Source organism: Plectrocnemia conspersa, unplaced genomic scaffold (assembly GCF_051122295.1).
Source record: "Plectrocnemia conspersa isolate PC_06_02 unplaced genomic scaffold, ASM5112229v1 ptg000002l, whole genome shotgun sequence".
NCBI classification, from domain to species: Eukaryota; Metazoa; Arthropoda; class Insecta; order Trichoptera; family Polycentropodidae; genus Plectrocnemia; species Plectrocnemia conspersa.
Genome location: NW_028277166.1, coordinates 24,887,359 through 24,906,300, shown reverse-complemented (window position 1 = coordinate 24,906,300; position 18,942 = coordinate 24,887,359). Strand labels below are relative to the sequence as shown.

The 18,942-nt window shown below is 29.5% G+C and overlaps 3 protein-coding genes and 1 long non-coding RNA gene across 4 annotated transcripts; 1 reads left to right on the top strand and 3 right to left on the bottom strand.

The window, feature by feature from the left end:
- Nucleotides 1-1,122: 1,122 nt before the first annotated feature.
- On the bottom strand, nucleotides 1,123-3,633 carry LOC148238151 (uncharacterized). Its single transcript, XR_015812710.1, has 3 exons — nucleotides 3,008-3,633; nucleotides 1,592-1,729; nucleotides 1,123-1,527 (listed from the first exon to the last, which is right to left on the bottom strand). It is a non-coding gene; the product is annotated as an uncharacterized LOC148238151 (long non-coding RNA).
- A 977-nt stretch (nucleotides 3,634-4,610) lies between these two features.
- Nucleotides 4,611-8,110, bottom strand: LOC148238150 (uncharacterized). Its single transcript, XM_088205920.1, has 4 exons — nucleotides 8,017-8,110; nucleotides 7,902-7,957; nucleotides 7,771-7,834; nucleotides 4,611-7,702 (listed from the first exon to the last, which is right to left on the bottom strand). The coding sequence occupies exons 1-4, from the start codon at nucleotides 8,069-8,071 to the stop codon at nucleotides 5,163-5,165; spliced, it is 2,715 nt and encodes a 904-aa protein (XP_088062046.1). The 5' UTR covers nucleotides 8,072-8,110; the 3' UTR covers nucleotides 4,611-5,162.
- A 2,061-nt stretch (nucleotides 8,111-10,171) lies between these two features.
- LOC148238149 (uncharacterized) lies at nucleotides 10,172-12,897 on the bottom strand. Its single transcript, XM_088205930.1, has 4 exons — nucleotides 12,811-12,897; nucleotides 12,693-12,748; nucleotides 12,566-12,623; nucleotides 10,172-12,505 (listed from the first exon to the last, which is right to left on the bottom strand). Exons 1-4 carry the CDS (start codon nucleotides 12,836-12,838, stop codon nucleotides 10,953-10,955), a joined length of 1,695 nt encoding a protein of 564 aa, XP_088062056.1. The 5' UTR covers nucleotides 12,839-12,897; the 3' UTR covers nucleotides 10,172-10,952.
- A 2,691-nt stretch (nucleotides 12,898-15,588) lies between these two features.
- On the top strand, nucleotides 15,589-18,769 carry DNaseII (deoxyribonuclease II). Its single transcript, XM_088205952.1, has 7 exons — nucleotides 15,589-15,866; nucleotides 15,933-16,107; nucleotides 16,324-16,600; nucleotides 17,460-17,679; nucleotides 17,748-17,930; nucleotides 18,059-18,215; nucleotides 18,285-18,769. The coding sequence occupies exons 1-7, from the start codon at nucleotides 15,760-15,762 to the stop codon at nucleotides 18,420-18,422; spliced, it is 1,257 nt and encodes a 418-aa protein (XP_088062078.1). The 5' UTR covers nucleotides 15,589-15,759; the 3' UTR covers nucleotides 18,423-18,769.
- Nucleotides 18,770-18,942: the final 173 nt, after the last annotated feature.

Genomic DNA, 18,942 nt, shown 5'->3' with positions numbered 1-18,942 from the left:
TTGAATTTACTGTATCAATAAAGCAACATTTATTTCAATACATACGGGAATAAAATGATCATAAGTTGAAAACAATGAGACCGTAAATAAAATAATCAAAAGTTGATAAAAGTAATATGTAAATAAAAAAACAAAAAATGGTGAGAACCACTAAATTAATTTACCAATGAAGCAGCATTTACTCTAATATAAACGTAAATAAGATAATCATAATTTGATAAAATTGAGAAATAAATAAAATAATCATAAGTTGATAAATGTGAGATGTAAATAAAAAACTTACAATAAAATGTTGAGAACCACTGAATTACTTTACCAATAAAGCAACATTTACTCTTATATAAAAAAAATACTATTGTAAATATAAAATAATCATAATTTGATAAAAGTGAGAAATAAATAAAATAAACATAAGTTGATAAATGTGAGATGTAAATAAAAAACTTACAATAAAATGTTGAGAGCCACTGAATTACTTTACCAATAAAGCAACATTTACTCTTATATAAAAAAATACTATTGTAAATAAAATAATCATAAGTTGATAAAAGTGAGAAATAAATAAAAAATGCTTAAATTAAAATGTTGAGAATCACTGAATAAACATTATCAATAAAACAACATTTACTTCAATATATACGGAAATAAAATGATCATAATCATAAGTTGATAAAAGGGAGACGTAAATAAATAATCATAAGTTGATAAAAGTAAAATGTAAATAAAAAGCAATAAAATGTTGAGAACCACTGAATTTTCTTTATCAATAAATAAAAATTCACTAATATATTAAAATTTACTCTAATGTAAGTAAAATAATCATAAGTTGATAAATGTGATACATAAATAATATAAATCTTATAATAAAATGTTGAGAGCCACTGAATTTGCCTTATCAATAAATATAATACAAAAAAAATATAATACAATAAATAAAAATAATAATCGATGAAAAAAATAAACAAAACGAATTTAAAAAAAAAAAAAAAAAAAAACTGAAAATTAACTCACTCCCACAATGTATATGCCGAAAAAATAACTCACTACTCAAAGGGTTAAGGTAAATTTAGTTTTAAATTACTGTTTACTTTTTTTCATACAGACCACAATGAAAAGCATTAGAATGTTTGAATGGTGTAAGAATCCTAATATAAATATAATAACATACATATTTACATGATTTAATATGGTCAGTTTTCTTATATTTTCAACACCCATCACATTCTCTATACTTTTTCTTTGTGTGACGTAAATGATATCGTTTAGTTTGAAATATTTTATCACACTTGTTACATTCAAATGTAATGAAAGCATTGTGAATTTCCTTATCCCCTGTCTGTCTCCGAAAGCTTCCATTAGTTGAGAACTCTCTTCCGCATATATCACATTTCGATCCATGATTACTATATTTTATGCTTTTTTTATTTACAGAAGTATTTTTAGTTTCATTTATATTTCTATAGCTGAGACTACTTTTATTTGATGCTGAAATGTCCATATTGTCTATATTTTTAACATCTTGTGTTTCTGAAAAAATATATATTTACATTAATGAACCATAAATGAGATATGTGATGGTAAATCTTTTAACCTTTTTTTAGAATATCATTTTCCACTATATTATTGTCCTCATATTCTGCCTTCACATTAACATAATTTAACTGTTGGAAGAATGAATTATCCATATTGTCCTCTACTTTGATCGGAATATCTGTAGCCAGCGGTATTTCTGAAAACATACGTACATAGATACATGAAATATGATATAATATTTTCCATATAATACAGCTTGTTCCATTAGTCTGCGTTTTTTAAGGTGCGGGCTAAATTAGTTAAAAATTAAAATGTGTAATACTTTTATTAAATTATATATTCTCCATCTTTTTCTACAATTAAGCTCTACATTTAAATCTGATTAAAAAATATTGTATTTTTAAAAGAAATAAATTCTTTAATGTTTTATTCCTTTATATCCGTTTTGGTAAAATATTTTTTTCCACATAAAAACTGTTTTAGAGATCTAAATAGATGATAGCCGTTTGGAGCAATGCCTGAAAAATATGGTAGTTAAAAAAACCTTCTCAAGAAAATCCATTGATTTTTGCTATCGGCTTCTTGGATACATGAGGACAAGCGCTGTCTTGGTGTTAAATTACCCTTCTTTAAATTATAAGGTAAGGTATTTTTCATGGTCTGAGTCGCTTTAAATGAATTAGCTAAACACACTATATGTCTGTTGTAATTATCTGCTTATAATCCAATAACTCATAATGAATTATGCCCTTCATATCCCACAAAATGCATAATATTATCTTATTGGGGTGTAATCCTGTTCTCGGGGTTGGAATTGGGGGTTGATTAGCATCCAACCACTACCTTTTACGTTGCGTGTTAAAGTAAAGGACCCACTTCTCATTTTTAATAACAATTTGACTCAAAAATAATTCTTTCTGTTCTATAATCATAAATTATTGGCATATTAAGATTCGCTACGCACGGTTTTCATCAGACAATTTATGAGATACCCATATTCTGCAAATTAACGCTTTTCTCAACTTTCTAATTGCCTGTGAACTAACTGTTGTAGGCGATATGTTGACTTTTTGTGCTAGCTTCTGTATCTGCTTTTATGGCAGCCCTAATATCCTCACTAACAACCAGTAAACATTTTTAGAACCACATTTGACACTTTCTAAATTTAATAGCATCCTTGCCCATTGTATTACATATGTTTTTAACTGCTATTGTCGCATTATGACTGAGTTGCAACCCAGAAAACATAATATAGTTTAACTGAGATTATTTTATCTTCACTGCCATTGTTGATTTAGGGTTGAAAACATCGAAACCAAATAATCCCATTACTAAACAGCATCATTGATATGACTACTGTTAAAATACACTGAAAGAACAGTGAAATTATATTGATTTATAAAAAGTTATATATTTTTACAAATATAAGGAAAAAACCGCAAAGACTAATGGTACAACCTGATATACACCATACTTATTTTCACTTTAAATTCTGAAGTCAGCTTATGCGGCACCCACTCTGCTGATACTTTGTGGAATTGCAGAACGTCATGGACGATGTGGTGTACAGATCCATGACTAATCTTCAGAAGTGAGGCTATTTCGTTTAATGTTAGACGGTTATTTGCCTTTAAGATGCCTTCGACTGTTGCAATGGACTCCGGTGTTACTACTCGATGTGCCTGACCCGGCCGAGGAGAATCTGCTACAGAAGTCGTGCCGTTTCGAAACTTTCTAGTCCATTCGTATACTTGCTGCAGTGACAGACACGCGTCACCGTACTTAACTTTCATTCGTCGCTGGATCTCAATAGGTTTTACCCCTTTACCACTTAGAAGGCGAATAAAAGAACGCTGCTCTAATTTGGTGCTTGTGACAAAAGCGGCGGCCATTTCAAGCTACTACTGTAGTTTTGTGTTGCATGCCCGATTCGTACTGTCACACGTCTGGCAATTTTATACAAAAATATATAAACTTGCTGTCAGTTTATAGAACAAAAGAGCAGTGCTGTGAATTTTTATGACACTTTTAAGGTTTTCATTTGACTCGCAGGTATGTACTCACATTTTTGACATTTCAGCGATTAAGTATATGTCAAACAAAGGTGTTGCCATACAGAAATAATGAAATTATAATTAAACACATAATGTGCTATACATACATATAACACACAATATATACATATATATAGTAAGTAAATGTCTAATAAAATTATTGTTTTTTATAGATCAATGTTTTTAAACAGTTGAACCGCGACACAAAATATTAAAATTTTGAATATACATTTATAGAGCGTAAAAATTATACAAAATATTTTATAATTTTATGGGCTTGAGAAGCTCAATAAAACGTGAAAACTCCAAAAAAGGAGATCGTAACTGGAATTAACATAGATATGTATACACTTTGTGTTGGCAAAGTTTAATGGTATGTTTTAATTTATTTGAAACAGGGTCAAGATAAATATTATGGCCAACAGCCGAAGCATACAAAATCCACATTGTGTGCCGGTCTCTTCGAGCTCGCACTGCTGGTCGTGAAGATCGCTTAATGGTACATATTGTTAAATACGCTAAAAGAGTTTTTAAATGGCTGTGAAAAACCAAGGAAGGGCGTTTTATGTACAGTTCCAAGAAACGTCGCTATCTTATTTGGTGAACGGTCGCCAAAAAAGCGTATTTTGCCCAAAGGAATGTAAAAAAAATTCTCACTTCTCGGAAGTCATTAATGAAAACCTCTAGAGCAGGTCTCGGCAACCTTTTTTGGCTGCGGGTCAAAATAATTAAAATGTAACTATGAAAAAGACTATTCGGGTCAGTGAATATTTTTGGTCCTAACAACCATATATGTGGTCTAGTCGTGACATCGTAACACGTTAAAAAAATTATATTTGCAGAACTGAAATGGGTCACTTCAAATCATCAAACGGGTCACTTGGTGACCCGTTTGATGATAGGTTGCCGAGCCCTGCTCGTTAGTGCATCAATACTATCTAAAATTATTTTGTTAATATTATAAAGAATTTTACCGTAAAATATTAATTAAAAAAAAACAATGAAAAATAAAAACACTTAATATGTATTGGTATATTTTTATTATTTAAAACATAAAAATTATATCTTAAGACAAAAAAGTTTTTATAGTAAACTATTAAATACTATTTATAATGTAGCTAATAGTACTTATTCATAACCAACTTATTTTTATAGCTCTCTTTATGTGCATTTAAAAGAATTTCTATTCATTTTATATGACTCAACATGTATTATTTTGTTTTAAATTCTTTTCCACACTTGTCGGATGTAAAATTAATTTTACCACTATAAATAATTAAATATTGTGATAAGTAAGTTTTGTTATTAAACTTTTTTCCACAATTACCACATTCAAAACGTAAAGAATCAATTTGTATTTCATATGCATCAAAAGACAAATCTTAGTTTATAAAATTGATTTACACTTGACACATTTCAATCTATAAGAATTATTATGGAGATGCATTAATAGAATATTTTTTTCCAAACTTTTTCTTACACTGGTCACATTCATAATTAAACAAATTACAACAAGCTCTCTTTATATGGCAAGAGAGATAATGCTTATTTCTGAACATTTTTTCACATTTAAAATCATTTATAATCATTTGAAACAGTATGCATTGATTTAATATGCGACGAGAGGCTTCGTCTAGTGTTCAAGACTTTTCCGCAAATTTTACAATCAGTATCAGCATGTACTTTAAGATGTAATAAAAGGACACGCTTTGTTTCAAATTTTTTCTCACACATGTCGCATTCAAAGTTGAAAGAATCAAAATGCACGCTCTTTGTGTGACGAGTGAGATACATTTTATTTTTGAATACTTTTCTACATTTGACACATTCGTATTCAAGAGAACTGTGCATTTTACTCGTGTGAGAGCTGAGATAGTTTTTATTTTTGAATACTTTTCCGCATTTTCCACATTTATGATCATATGAAATAACGTGAACTTTATTCATATGATTCGAAAGATAATGTTTATTTTTGAATACCTTTCCGCACTTTAAACATTCGCAAGTGTCATGATGATTCTCTAAATGTTTTTGTAAGTATTCTAAACGAGAAAACTCTTTTCCGCTTATAGATTTATTGTTATTTTCCCGATTTTTAACGAAGAGATCTTTAATTTCATTCACTGGACTATCGGGTCTGTGCATTGTTTTGAAATGATTTGAGAGCGACTGCCTAGTTTTGAATTCTTTTCCACATTTAACACAATCAAAATCATAAGAATTGGAATGAGCTGTTTTAGAATGATACTCAAGTCCCAATTTACATCTAAATATCTTTCTACACTTATTGCAATTGTAACATTTGGAATCACCATGCTTAATTATATGCCTTAATAAGTTCTTTTTAGTTTTAAATTTTTTTCCGCATTTTTCACATTCAAAATAATCAGAATCGGTATGAAAGTTAAACATGTGAATTAAGAAATATTTTTCAGTTTTAAACATTTTTTTACATTTGACGCATTCAAAGTTAGGTGAATCGTTATGAATTTCCATATGCTTTTGAAACGTTACTTTAGTTATAAACTGTTCACCGCATATATGACATTTAGGTAATTTATGGTGATTTTCCTGATTATATTTATCAACTAGAGAGAAACGTTTAATTTCACTTACATGCCTTCCATAGTCGACAAAATTTGCTTTTAAATCAAGACGCTCAGTACGGTGCTGGATTTCAATCCCTTCGTGTGTAATTGGAATAATATTATTTATACTTACACCACGTTCTAAGTCAATCAAATTTGATTTTAAATCAAGAGGCTCAGAAGAGTTCAAAACTGGATTCCCTTCACATGTAATCGTAATATCATTTGAAATATCATTCTTTTTATCTTTTATAAGAAGACATTTAATTTCATTTACAGGACTTTGACATCTACGCTCAGATTTTAAATGATACGAGAGATGCTGTTTAGTTTTGAACATTTTTCCACACTCGACACATTTGCATGGATCTTCGTGGCTCTCTAGATGTTTCCGAAACGGTTTTAAATATGCAAACACCTTTTTACATACGTCACATTTAAATTTTTGGTTATTTTCCATGTTATTTAGATCACTTTCTATGAGTTGTTCCAATTTATTCGCAGGAGCTTCATATCTGTGTTGCGTCTTTAAATGATACAACAGACCTGGTCTGCTTTTGAATAGTTTTCCACACGTTATACATTCGCACGAATCTTCGTGACTCTCTAAATGTTTCCGAAACGATTCTAAAGCAGCAAACTCTTTTCCGCATATACCGCATTTAGATTTACGGTTATTTTGCTGAATATCAATATCGCTTACTGTATTTAAATTACTATCTTGACTGTGTTCCATTTTTAAATGATACGAGAGATGCTGTTTAGATTTGAAGATTATTCCACACTCGACGCATTCGCACGGATCTTGATGACTCTCCAAATGAGACCGAAAGGATTTTAAATACGAAAATTTTTTGCCACATATATGGCATTTAGATTTAAGATAAGTTTTCTTAATATTTGTATCAGTGACTGAAAGATGATTGATTTTATTCACAGGATTTTCATGTTTGTGCAGCGTATTCATATGATTTGCGAGTTTTTGTCCAGTTTGGAATATTTTTCCACATTTAAAACAATCAAAATCATTGGATTTGGAATGCGCTGTACTTAAATGATACGATAGTTCTGATTTATATCTGAGTACCTTTCCGCACTTATCGCAGTCGAACACATGTGAATCTCCACGCATATTTATATGTTTTATTAGATTACGTTTAGTTCTAAACTTTTTGCCACACTTTTCGCATTCAAAATAATTAGAATCGGCATGCATATTTAATTTGTGAAGTGAGAGATTTTTTTTACTTTTCAATATTTTTCCACACTTGAAACATTTAAAGTCCGAACATTTATTATGAATTCTCAAATGTCTATGAAATACTACCTTATTTGTAAACTCTTTCCCGCATATATCACATTTAGATGTATAACAATCTTTCTGATTATCAATATTGTCTGGAACTAAATCAATATGGTTTAGAACTGCTCTCTCGTTATATGAAACTGGATCATATGATTGACTTAAAGGTAAAGCATCCACATTATACTGGTTTTTAATCAAAACATCTTTAATATCGTGCGTTTCTGAAAATATAAAAAGGCACATTAAATGATGATAGATGAAAAATGATATAATATCATATTATTGTAACCTATTTCCAACATATCATTTTCGATAGTATCTTCTTCTTTCGTGTCATATTCTGCTTTCACGTTCTAAAAATATCATACAAAGTAATTATTTCTCAACATTAAAAATATACATATCTGCAATTGTATTTACCTTAATCACAAATTCAACTTTACTCTCACTTATTTCTGTATTTTCATCAACTGGTTCTACAAAATGTTTTATTAATATTTCAATACATACATAATTCATAGATCTAGATCCATACCTGCTTTTATATAGAGTGGAAACGACATTTTTTCAATTATTGTAAACCAATACATTCAATGAGAAACGTCAAGTTTTGCTACTGATTTGGTCTTAACAGAACGCATGTCAGCCCATTGATGGGAACTTGAGGATAAGGATAATTTAAGTTAAAATAAATATCTTGCTCAAAATTTGTAAAGCTTATAGTTTATATTAGAAGTGTGACAAAAAAATAACGACTATTTTCATCTTACCAAAAAGTATTGGTTTATTTTTTAATTATTGCCCTCATAAAATATAAAACATTAGTTTTGACAATTCATTTTTTTACCTGCGGCCCGGGCCAAGCCTAGCCAGCGAACAACGCGTGCGGGGTACGCGGTCGGCCAAACTCAGCAAAAAAAGTTCAATAAAATTCAAGTTACAAATTGTAATATTTTAACTTATTCACAACAAATATTTCAGACAATTGTTGGTTGTATACATTTTAAATCTTAATAAATTAAGCATTTTACAATGCTTTTTCGCACCCACCCTCCAAGGGGGTGTTGTCGTAGTGCAAGCCAGGAATAAGTAAGGTGTAGATGCTCCAGCAATAATACGATGGTGTGTCGTTGTGACGACTGGTTAATGACCTTCATTTTTTATGATACACGTGTATTTATTAATGAGCAACACGTGTAAAAAATAATTACATACAATTTAATTCATTTATAACATGTGTATGTTCGTTGTTGCTATGCGAATTTATGTAATAAAAATAATATGCTATTAATTTGCCGGTTCCGACAGTTTTTTAAAGAAAAAAGTATTTTTTAAATATTTTCAAACTATATTTACTGATTATTTTTGCTCAAAAATATGTAAAAGTAAATAAATTATGTTTTGATAGTAGGTATTTATATGTGAGTAGTTATCTATTAACTATTTATAAACAAGTTAGAACTATTGTTATTTAATAATAGAATATTAAACTCTTATATACTAAAATAATATACTAGTTATATATTAATGAACGACAAAAATAAGCACATAGAATAACAGAAGTTTTTTTTTGTATAGCATTGTTCATTGTATACTTATATTTAGGGGCAAAATATTTTAAATATCTAGTGCTTTTGTATTGACAAATTAATTCTAGAAAGTATTTCGATATCGTTAATTTTTACTCTTTCTTTTGCACTTAACAATTATCAAGTGATAGAAATAAACGACGTTTTTTTAGAACTACTATTTTTCCGATCAGACGTATATTCTTGGAACTTGAGCGGACGGATGGTGACTGTGGCAATTACACATAGATTGAGCCGCTGCGTATTATTTAATTGTAGTTTATAATAACTACATGTTGTATTTTAAGTCATGAGTGGTCGACGGACGAGGCACCACCGTACGTCAAACTCATGTCGAGGTCCGCCAAAAAATGTGCCGCCCTCTGTTGCTGTTACGCCATTATTACCAGAATGCTGTCTAGTTTTGTCCATAATAAATAAATAGGCCACCACAGAACCACTTTAAATAAAAATCGTTATTAGCCGTGCTAAATAAAACGAGAAAGTATGAAATCGACGATCAAGATCTTCACAAATACAGTGTACATTTTATGAAAAATATTTTATTTACATTCACACTACTTGCAAAATACAATATAATTGGTGTGTGAGGAGTTATTTATTCATTATAGCCAAAATTTGGCGGCTCTCTGGTAGCACTGGTGTGACGGCGGCGTAGGGAAATACATTATCTTGGTGGATCTCGGCGGGAAGAATACGACCGGCGGTGCCTCGTCCGCTGATCTCTGACATCATATTATTTCTAAGATGAAACATTAATAAACTAATACTGCAGTGGCCCAATCTGTGTTTAATTGTCATTCATCCGCCAAACATTAATAAAAATATTTAAATTTAAAAATGATTTATAAAATGTAGTTCTATTATAGATATATTTTTAATTATAAAAAGTATACACATTTGTACATTTTAAATTTTTTATTAGTAATTTTTTTTCACATAATATCACAAATCATTCATAAATTTATTTTATTTTGCAATATTCATTCCCTCATTTATAAAAACAATTATATAAAAAATACGAAAGCAATGTAAAATGCATAGTATTATGGGTAGACTTACTGTCCATCGCTATTTTTTATGTTGCAAAAAACTCAGGTATTTTCTATTTTGTAGTTATAGGCAATTTAACATATTTTTTAAAATTAGTATTTATCGTGCATATCATACATATCAAATGCACGTGAATGGTTGTTCTTAATCCTGATCCTTCTTTTTATAAGTACATTCATTCGATAACATTACTCTTAATCTCACTAACTGTGACTTGTGAGTGTTTAGAGCAGGATCTTTAAGGGCCTCCGAGCGACTTGAAAATCCTTCCTATATATTCAACTGGGACGGGCATATTATCTTTATGAAGAATGCTTAACTTCTGCCTTATACACCTACCGATTCTTCATGAGTCAGACCACAGGCCCATCATGGTCCTAAAAAATTATCTGTAGGCACTGCACATATTGCAAAGTAAAGAGCATTTTCATTATCGATTATGCTTCATTTTTACAAATAAATGGTTGTAATCAAAACAATCATTTTCAAGTTCACAAAATTAAAATAAATTCAACCCAAATCAACTCTTTTTGTTAAATGCGTGGCTTCCAAAACAGTTATATTTTGTAAAGTAATGGGCTCTCTTCAATGGTTATAGCACTTTCTGGGGTATAATATTTTTTAAATTTTAAACTAGCATCTTAGATAGTCACCCTAGATAAAAATGCACACATTAGAGAGATAGAGTTTGAAGCAAATAAGCCTATATATTAATAGTGCAATAAAATATATACAAGACATATCCATCAAATGGCTGACAAAGTCGCACCACTCGGATCCAAAACTCAAAGCAATAATCAATTTTAAGATAATTTTTGAACATTGAAAATTACACGAATTTATGTATTCTCCTTGTGTGATCTGAAAGATACATTTTATTTTTAAATGATTTACCACATATGTTGCATTCAAATATCGAAGAAACTACATGTACTTTGTTCACATGATACATTAAAGTACGTTTGCTTTTGAATAGTTTTTCACATTTATTACAGCCAAAATTACGAGAATCACTGTGAATTATTTCAATATGATACAAGAGAAGTTTTCTATTTTTAAATATCTTTCCACACATGTCACATTCTAATTTAAAGGAATCGTCGTGCACCGTTTCGACATGATACGAGAGTCCCGATTTACTTTGAAATATCTTTTTACACTTAGTACATTTAAAGTCATAAGAATCTCTATGCATTTTAATATGATTCATTAAATGATATTTTGTTTTAAATTTTCTCCCACACTTATCACATTCGAAATAATTTGACTCTGCATGTGTTAACATGTGATTTGAGAAGTATCTCAATTCTTTAAATTCCTTTCCACAAATTTCACAATTAATGATATTACGACTACCATGAATACGTAAATGCTTTGATAATAAATTTTTAACTTTAAATCGTTTGCCACACTCTTTGCATTCAAATTTTAAAGAGTCGACATGCACCGTTCTCATATGATATGAAAGCCCCGATTTGGTTTTTAATACTTTTTTGCATTTGCCACATTCTAAGCCTTGAGAATCGCTATGAATATAAGAGTGCATTTGTAAGAGACTCTTTTTAGTAAATTTTTTTCCACATTCGTCACATTCAAAATCTGAAGATTTGACGTGTATTCTCTTTGTGTGATCAGCGAGAAATATTTCATTTTTAAATATTTTTCCACACTCGGTGCATTTGCAATCCAACGAAGATGCATGTACTGTCTTTAAATGATGTGAAAGATTTTTTGTATTTTTGAATACTTTATTGCACAACTTGCAGTTGAAATCATATGATTCAACATGCACCGTCTTTACGTGATTATTCCTGTTTTTTTCACTTTTGAATACTTTTTCACAAATGCTACATTCAAAATGCGTTGTATTATCAGTATTTATAGCTTTACCACATTTGTAATTATTATAATGCATTCTCTTTATGTGACGTGAGATATAGTATCTCTGTTTAAATACTTTTCCGCACTTGTCACATTTAAAATCTGGAAATTTGCCGTGTTCCCTCTTTGAGTGATTCACGAGGGTTTCTTTATCTTTAAATAACGTATTACATGTAACACATTTAAAATCATAAGCGACGTCATGAACTGCCTTATTATGTCTAGAGAGGTTATAGTTAGTTTTAAATCCCTTTCCACATTCGCTACATTCAAAATCATAAAAATGACGATGCACAGGTTTTTCACGTTTAGATTCGATGTATTGTGAGAGATTTTTTACTTGAAGTGTGGAGAGATCTTTAACTTCAATGTTTACAAAGTTTGTAGGGTGTAAGTCAGCATTTTCATTGTATAAAACTGGAATATCATTTGATTGTCGGGATGATAAAATATCTACATTGTTCTTGTTCCAGATAAGAACGTCTTTTACGTCGTGTGTTTCTGAAAACATAGAACGTTAACAAATGATAAAATATAATGGGAAATAAAAAATTTTCTAACCTATTTCCAAAAAATCATTTTGTTGTGTGATGTCATATTCTACCTTTACTCGTGCATTCTAAAAAAATATGCATAATTTGATATGGAATATTTTTATTATCCGTCTACGTAATAAAGTTATATTTACCACACTCATATAGTTTATATCATTGCAGGTTATTTCTAGATTTTCAACTTCTGGTTCTAAGAAATTTTACATTGGGTTTACATATGTTTAAATATAAACTTTATTAATAAATTCATACCCTTTTTAATATATTGTTGACACGACATGTCAAAAAATATATTTGACAACTAACGTCAAACAATCACCGTGCTATTTTGGCCATAACAAATTTGTCGGCCTTGTCTAATTTATCAGAATACATACTTAATATATTATAAATTTTATCTTATTTATTTCTTAATTGATTTTTTTAAATTAAACATTTATTTTTTTATTATATATAATGCATATATAAATTAATCAAACATTCATTTATATATACAGGGTAAAGGGTATAGCAGTTTAACGTTATTAACATTATGCAGTTCTACGTTATTTCTGCTATATTTTTACATTAATATGTAAGGCATAACAGTTCTACGTTATAAACAGCATTATGCACAGAAATAAATATATTATAAAATATTTACAATTATTACATATAAAAATATTAGCGTTCAGACATTAATAACTAGATAACAATTTTTCCACTAACAGCGAGTTAAAATGAAATGAACATATGAAAAAAATGAAAACAAATCAATACTATCCGACAAATAGTTTACAAATCAAATAGCTGTGCTTATTTGTGATTTGTTCAATGCTTTTTTTACGTGGCACTTCAAATTATACCCGGGAAATAAAAGGGATAGTTCTTATTTTTTCTCATGTACATGTATCTGAAAAACCTTTAGTACATGCGAAGTCAATAAGTCCTTATATAACAATAAAAAAACACATTATTTTGAGTTGATTAATATTTATTTCTCAACACAGTCTCCTTTTAGCTTACACTTTGCTTGGCGTTTTTATAATTTTTTTAAGCCATCCAAAAAGTAAGATTCCGGAAGGTTTTTAAAATATGCTTCTGTTTTGGCGATGATCTCCTCGTTCGACGCAAGTCTTTTAATGGCGAAAAACTTCTTTATAATTGGAAAAGTGCCAAATCTGGTGAATATGGTGGATGCGGCAACAATTTGAAGCGTAATTCATGCATTTTCGTCTTCGAAACTGCACAAGTGTGTACCAGTGCATTCAGTTGTCTTATGTGTGCGGACGATGCGCGAGGCACGCACCGGCGTGCGAACCCGCCAGGTCGCCAAGAGAAAGTGTATGTTCCTTACGCCAGTGCTACTAGTGTGTCGCCAAGGTTTGGCCATAATAAACCTATATAAATACATATAAATAGGCCCCCTACACCATTCTCTACAATTTCATAATCTAAATTAAGCGGTGTTTTTGTTTAAGATAATATTATTTAATGACATTTTTATGCTAAACTTAGCGCATGACCACAAACATAGATTTTAAAAATTACCTTAAAGTTTTCTACAATCCTCAATCTATTTAAAGAAGGTGTCCTTTTTTGCGTCACGCGGTAGCAGATGTGCATACTAAGTGAGCAGGTCGCATTAGTCAGTAAGTGAAGCTGACAATTAATTATTTTAGTTATTGGAAAAGATTTTTTATCTTAATTTCTGCAAATTGTGCTTGGATATTTGGCGACGGGTGGCGATAGGTGACAATTAGACACAAATTAAGCCGCTGCAGTAATATTTTATTGAAAATTAATTTTATTTATATGTTGTTTAATATGTAAATGAACACTGCACGAGGCAGCACCGGCCGTTGCATGTCCGCCAAGAGAATATGCCGCTTTCAATTCAGTGTTACTGAAATGCAGCCAAGTTTTGGCCATAATTAAACCTATATATGTGTATATATAAATATGCCCCTCCACATACTAATTTCAAAAGTCGCATCAAGGCGTATACTAATAGTTTTAAAAAAAAGAAGTACCGAAACGTTACTCCTTTTTGGGAGTAATCAATAAGATTTCAGTTTATGTGAAACTGGAGATGAATATCCTAGTTATTTTATTTGTTGCCTTGTAGTAAATTGTTTAAAAATGTGCTGTCGGTGATGATTCAGCTTAAATAAATTTTACCAGATCTATAACATATCGTACGAGGACTCGTTTCAGTCATGGAAAAAAGTATCAAAACGACGTTCCTGCCAGATTATTAATAAATATTATGACGGTTAAAAATAAATATCAGCCTGTGAGTTTTTGTGAAAATCGGTCTTACGTACTACAAATATAGGCTTCACTTTGTAGTCGTATATTGTGGTACATTGATTGCAAAAACGAACTGTGTTATAAAAAAAATAATATAAATGTAGCAATGTAAAGAACTAATATTTTTTGTAAGGTTTCAGTTCGCATGTTCAAATATGTGTTTTATTGTATTAAAGAGGTATAAAAAAATACGAAGTTCAGTGGAATCTCGACTTACGAGTAATTTGACTCACTAGTATTTCAAGATAGATCATTTTAAAAAAAAATATTGCCTCGTTATACAAGCAATGTTTCGACATATGAACAAAAAAATGTATCGCATAACTTAAAAAAAAGCTATTATTAACTTTAGTAGTATGTATTTAGTATTTTAATTGGCATTAATCCATTTCAATTTTACCTATTGAAAAGAATTAATGTAATTTCAATTAATTTCAATACGGAAAATTGATTTTACATACAAATAATTTGAGCTACTAGCTCCGTCACGGAATAAATATCGTATATCACATATTTTTAATGAAATAAAAAGTATTATCAAAGCTATAAACGCTTAAATTAGATATTTATAAGTGCAAATTGCAATTGGTATAATAATGTTATTTAATTAATATTTATAAATAAAATATGCAATTTGTTTTAATTAGAAAAGTGTGTCAGATTATGACAAATACAAGTGTTATTTCTTTTGTTATAAGCAATTGTGTTTTTTTAATAATAAGAGTGTGACAAAGCATTAGTCATGGCCGTTGTGTTACTCGATTAAGGCCGCCACAAATGTCAATACCGAGTGACGTATAGTTTTGTTTATTTTGATACGATAAGTGATACGCGTTCTTTTGAACGCGAACTGTGATTAATTCTCATTAATGAGTTTCGACGGCAATTGAAGTCGAACCATCGCGGAAGATGGCCGGCTTTAACAAACTTCTCCTTTGGCTTTTTGTGATATTGGAATTCGACAGTGGACTGTCGAAATTGACATGCAGAGATGAAAATAATAATACAGTGCCTTGGTAAACTACCAAAAAACTAAATGATATAAGTTATTTCTTAATTATATTAAATATTTTTAATTCCAGGTCATACATATATAAATTACCCAAGAACAAATTTTCAAAAAATAAGTTAATAAATGATGGCGTTGCATATATGTACATAACTCCGAATAAAATTCAAAATGGATGGATAATGGCGACCACTTCTATCAACAGTTCAAATTCAATTCCGGGTCTGACGTTAGCTCCTTTATATTCGGTAATATATGTTTGTCTTTGCAATGTTATCAATATTATACTTAAAAAATGTGGAATCTAACGATATTATGATACAGTATATTATTATCAATCTTGTTTATATTTGAACCTATGTCAATTTAAGTTACTGATGATATTTCTTAAATTGGCGAAAGACTGATAACAATTATTTTTAACATATCTGCTATAATTAAATATTGAATTTAATTTTTTTCAGAATAATGTAAATTTATTATCTTTAATATACAACGATCAACCTCCAGAAGATGAAAACAAAGAAAAATCAACAGTAAAACCTTCGACAAAACCTAAACCTAACAAAAAAAATAAAAGAGCATCAGACGTAGAGTCAAATTCAGAATCGAATACTGCTAGTGAAAGAGCGAGACCTTTAAGAACAACTGGTGGTGGTCACACCAAAGGTGTTGTGATAAGCAACGAAAATAATGGAATCTGGTTAATACACTCTGTACCAAAATATCCACCACTGCCAGGTAAATTGATATACTAATTTTAAATTTAATAATGACACTTTTACCACTGACATGGGAAACACCCATGTTAAGTCACCGAAGATTATGATTATTTATTTGAATGAATTAAAATATTTTTTTTATCAGTGCGAGTTTATTCCTTTTTTCTCTTATCTTGAGCCATGCTGTCATCAAATCGCAATACTCTTAGAAACATATAATCTACTGTATCACATTATAATTCTAAAACACTAAAGCCGTGCTATCAGTTGCCCACATATTTTTCTTCATATTTATTTCTTGTCTTTTTCATATAATATCGGTTCACTTTTACCATTCTGCTGAATTCTCAGTTTCGCTTAAATATTTTCAAGCGTTTTCAACATTTTAAATGTTATATTTCATTAACATATTCTTCCACTAGCCAGGGTAAATTTCAGTTCATCATTTTTATCAAAAGGATCAAGAAAAAATAAGTTTTTGTACCTAAAAAATATTTTTATACAAAATAAATTTAAAAAAAAATAATTACAGCACTAGAATTTTTATCTATTATCAAAAATTATAATTTCATTATAAAAGACAATTTTTGTAGTAACTTATAATACTGCAAAATTTAACTTTATCCACTTTAAAAAATATAAAGTACAAACTCCACTTTAAATTATTTAAATAGGTACTCTGATACAAATATATATTTTTTTAATATATTGTCGAAGCAGAAGCATTGAAAAACGATGAATTTTGTAGAATTTTTAAAATACATATTGACTATATTTTTAAAACAAGACATTTTAGAGGATAACTAATTATTTTGCTAAACTCAAAATGCAGGAAAAAAGTTGCTGTACAATGTTATTAATAATTTATTTTTCTATAGTAACCAAAACTGTGAAGTATTCTTATCCACGAACTGCCACAAAGTTCGGACAAAGCTTCCTATGTCTGTCGTTAACCGCATCTCAGATAGAATCAGTTGGGAAGCAGTTGCAATACAACGAACCGAAGATCATACATAAAAATTTACCCAGTGATTTGATGACACAGTTTAAAAGTATTTTAGACATAATGAGTGGTAAAACTGTAAAATCTTTACCATGGTAATTATATTTACACTAAAACAATTAGCTTCTGGATTAAATTAAACTTATATATTTATTTATTTTAGGTATCGAGTTACTAATTTAACCACTATTGATGGAACAAAGTTCATGTCTTTCGCTAAAAGTGCCAATTTCAAAGATGATCTGTACGAAGCTCTCGTCGCTCAAACTTTTAAAACAAATATGCTAGTGGAAACTTGGAGGAATGGACCTGGAGTATTGAAATCAAACTGTACTTTTAAATATAGGTAATTTGCAGTTTGACATCTGACACATATGCATCATAATCATGCAATTAATAAGCATGATTAAACAATTGCTACAATGTATGTACATAAAAGGAGCTTTGTGATATGCTTATATTATATCGTTTCAGGGTTAATAATATAGACAAAATCGCTTTTGTTGACAATAATATTGCATTCTCATCTCATTCGGATCATTCTAAATGGGCGATTTCAGTTCCATCTGCTAAAAGTTGTAAAACATGCGACAAAGATAGGTGGGTCTGTGTCGGAGATATAAATCGAGCTGTGAGTATGAAAACTTTAACCGAATATGTTTTATATGATTAAAATTATATGTATCTTTATTTTTTTTAGGAAACTCAAGAATTAAGAGGAGGAGGAACGGTGTGTATACAAAACAAGAAGATTTGGTCTTATTATGATAAGATTATTAATGAAATTGAAGAATGCAGCGGTGATATCAAACAACGCTTATTAATAACAACAATATAATATTGGCAGAGCCATAAATTTGCATCTATAAAAGAGCTGTAGATTAGGAATTTAATTAAAATTCGATTCAGATGGAATAATAACTTAATTTTTTGTGGTGTTTTTTGCCGCATTGAATCTTATGTTATTATCAATTAAACATTTTGATCGATTTTCGCCTCCAATCTGTTTAATTGATGAATTTTTTTATACAATCCGCCTCAAGTTTATCTTTCTGCTGGATTTATTTTGACTACCCATTGACTGGTGTTTATTTCTGCCATCAATTATCCACTTATAATTTTTATATGTAATCAAAACAGATGTGAATGAATTAAATGGATTTTTTAAAACATATAGCAAAAAAATGACGAAACTTGTATGTCAAGTTCTATTGTTATGTATTTTTAAAACGATACTTATTTATGGCACTACCTGATACTATTTAACATGTATTTTATAAATAGATAAATAAGAATATACATTGTATAATTTTTTATATTATATTTTATTAAGAAATTAAAATATACATTGATAGAAT

Bases quoted from the DNA above. Each gene is read 5' to 3' on its own strand.
- LOC148238149 (XM_088205930.1), bottom strand. From the start codon at position 12,838: ATGTCGTGTCAACAATATATTAAAAAGG. The intron at 12,749-12,810 runs GTATGAATTTAT...AAAATTTCTTAG, and splicing joins TCAACAATATATTAAAAAGG to AACCAGAAGTTGAAAATCTA. The intron at 12,624-12,692 runs GTAAATATAACT...ATATTTTTTTAG, and splicing joins ATATAAACTATATGAGTGTG to AATGCACGAGTAAAGGTAGA.
- LOC148238150 (XM_088205920.1), bottom strand. From the start codon at position 8,071: ATGTATTGGTTTACAATAATTGAAAAAATGTCGTTTCCACTCTATATA. The intron at 7,835-7,901 runs GTAAATACAATT...TGATATTTTTAG, and splicing joins AAGTTGAATTTGTGATTAAG to AACGTGAAAGCAGAATATGA. The intron at 7,703-7,770 runs GTTACAATAATA...TTATATTTTCAG, and splicing joins AAATGATATGTTGGAAATAG to AAACGCACGATATTAAAGAT.
- DNaseII (XM_088205952.1), top strand. From the start codon at position 15,760: ATGGCCGGCTTTAACAAACTTCTCCTTTGGCTTTTTGTGATATTGGAA. The intron at 16,108-16,323 runs GTAATATATGTT...AATTTTTTTCAG, and splicing joins CGTTAGCTCCTTTATATTCG to AATAATGTAAATTTATTATC. The intron at 16,601-17,459 runs GTAAATTGATAT...ATTTTTCTATAG, and splicing joins AAAATATCCACCACTGCCAG to TAACCAAAACTGTGAAGTAT.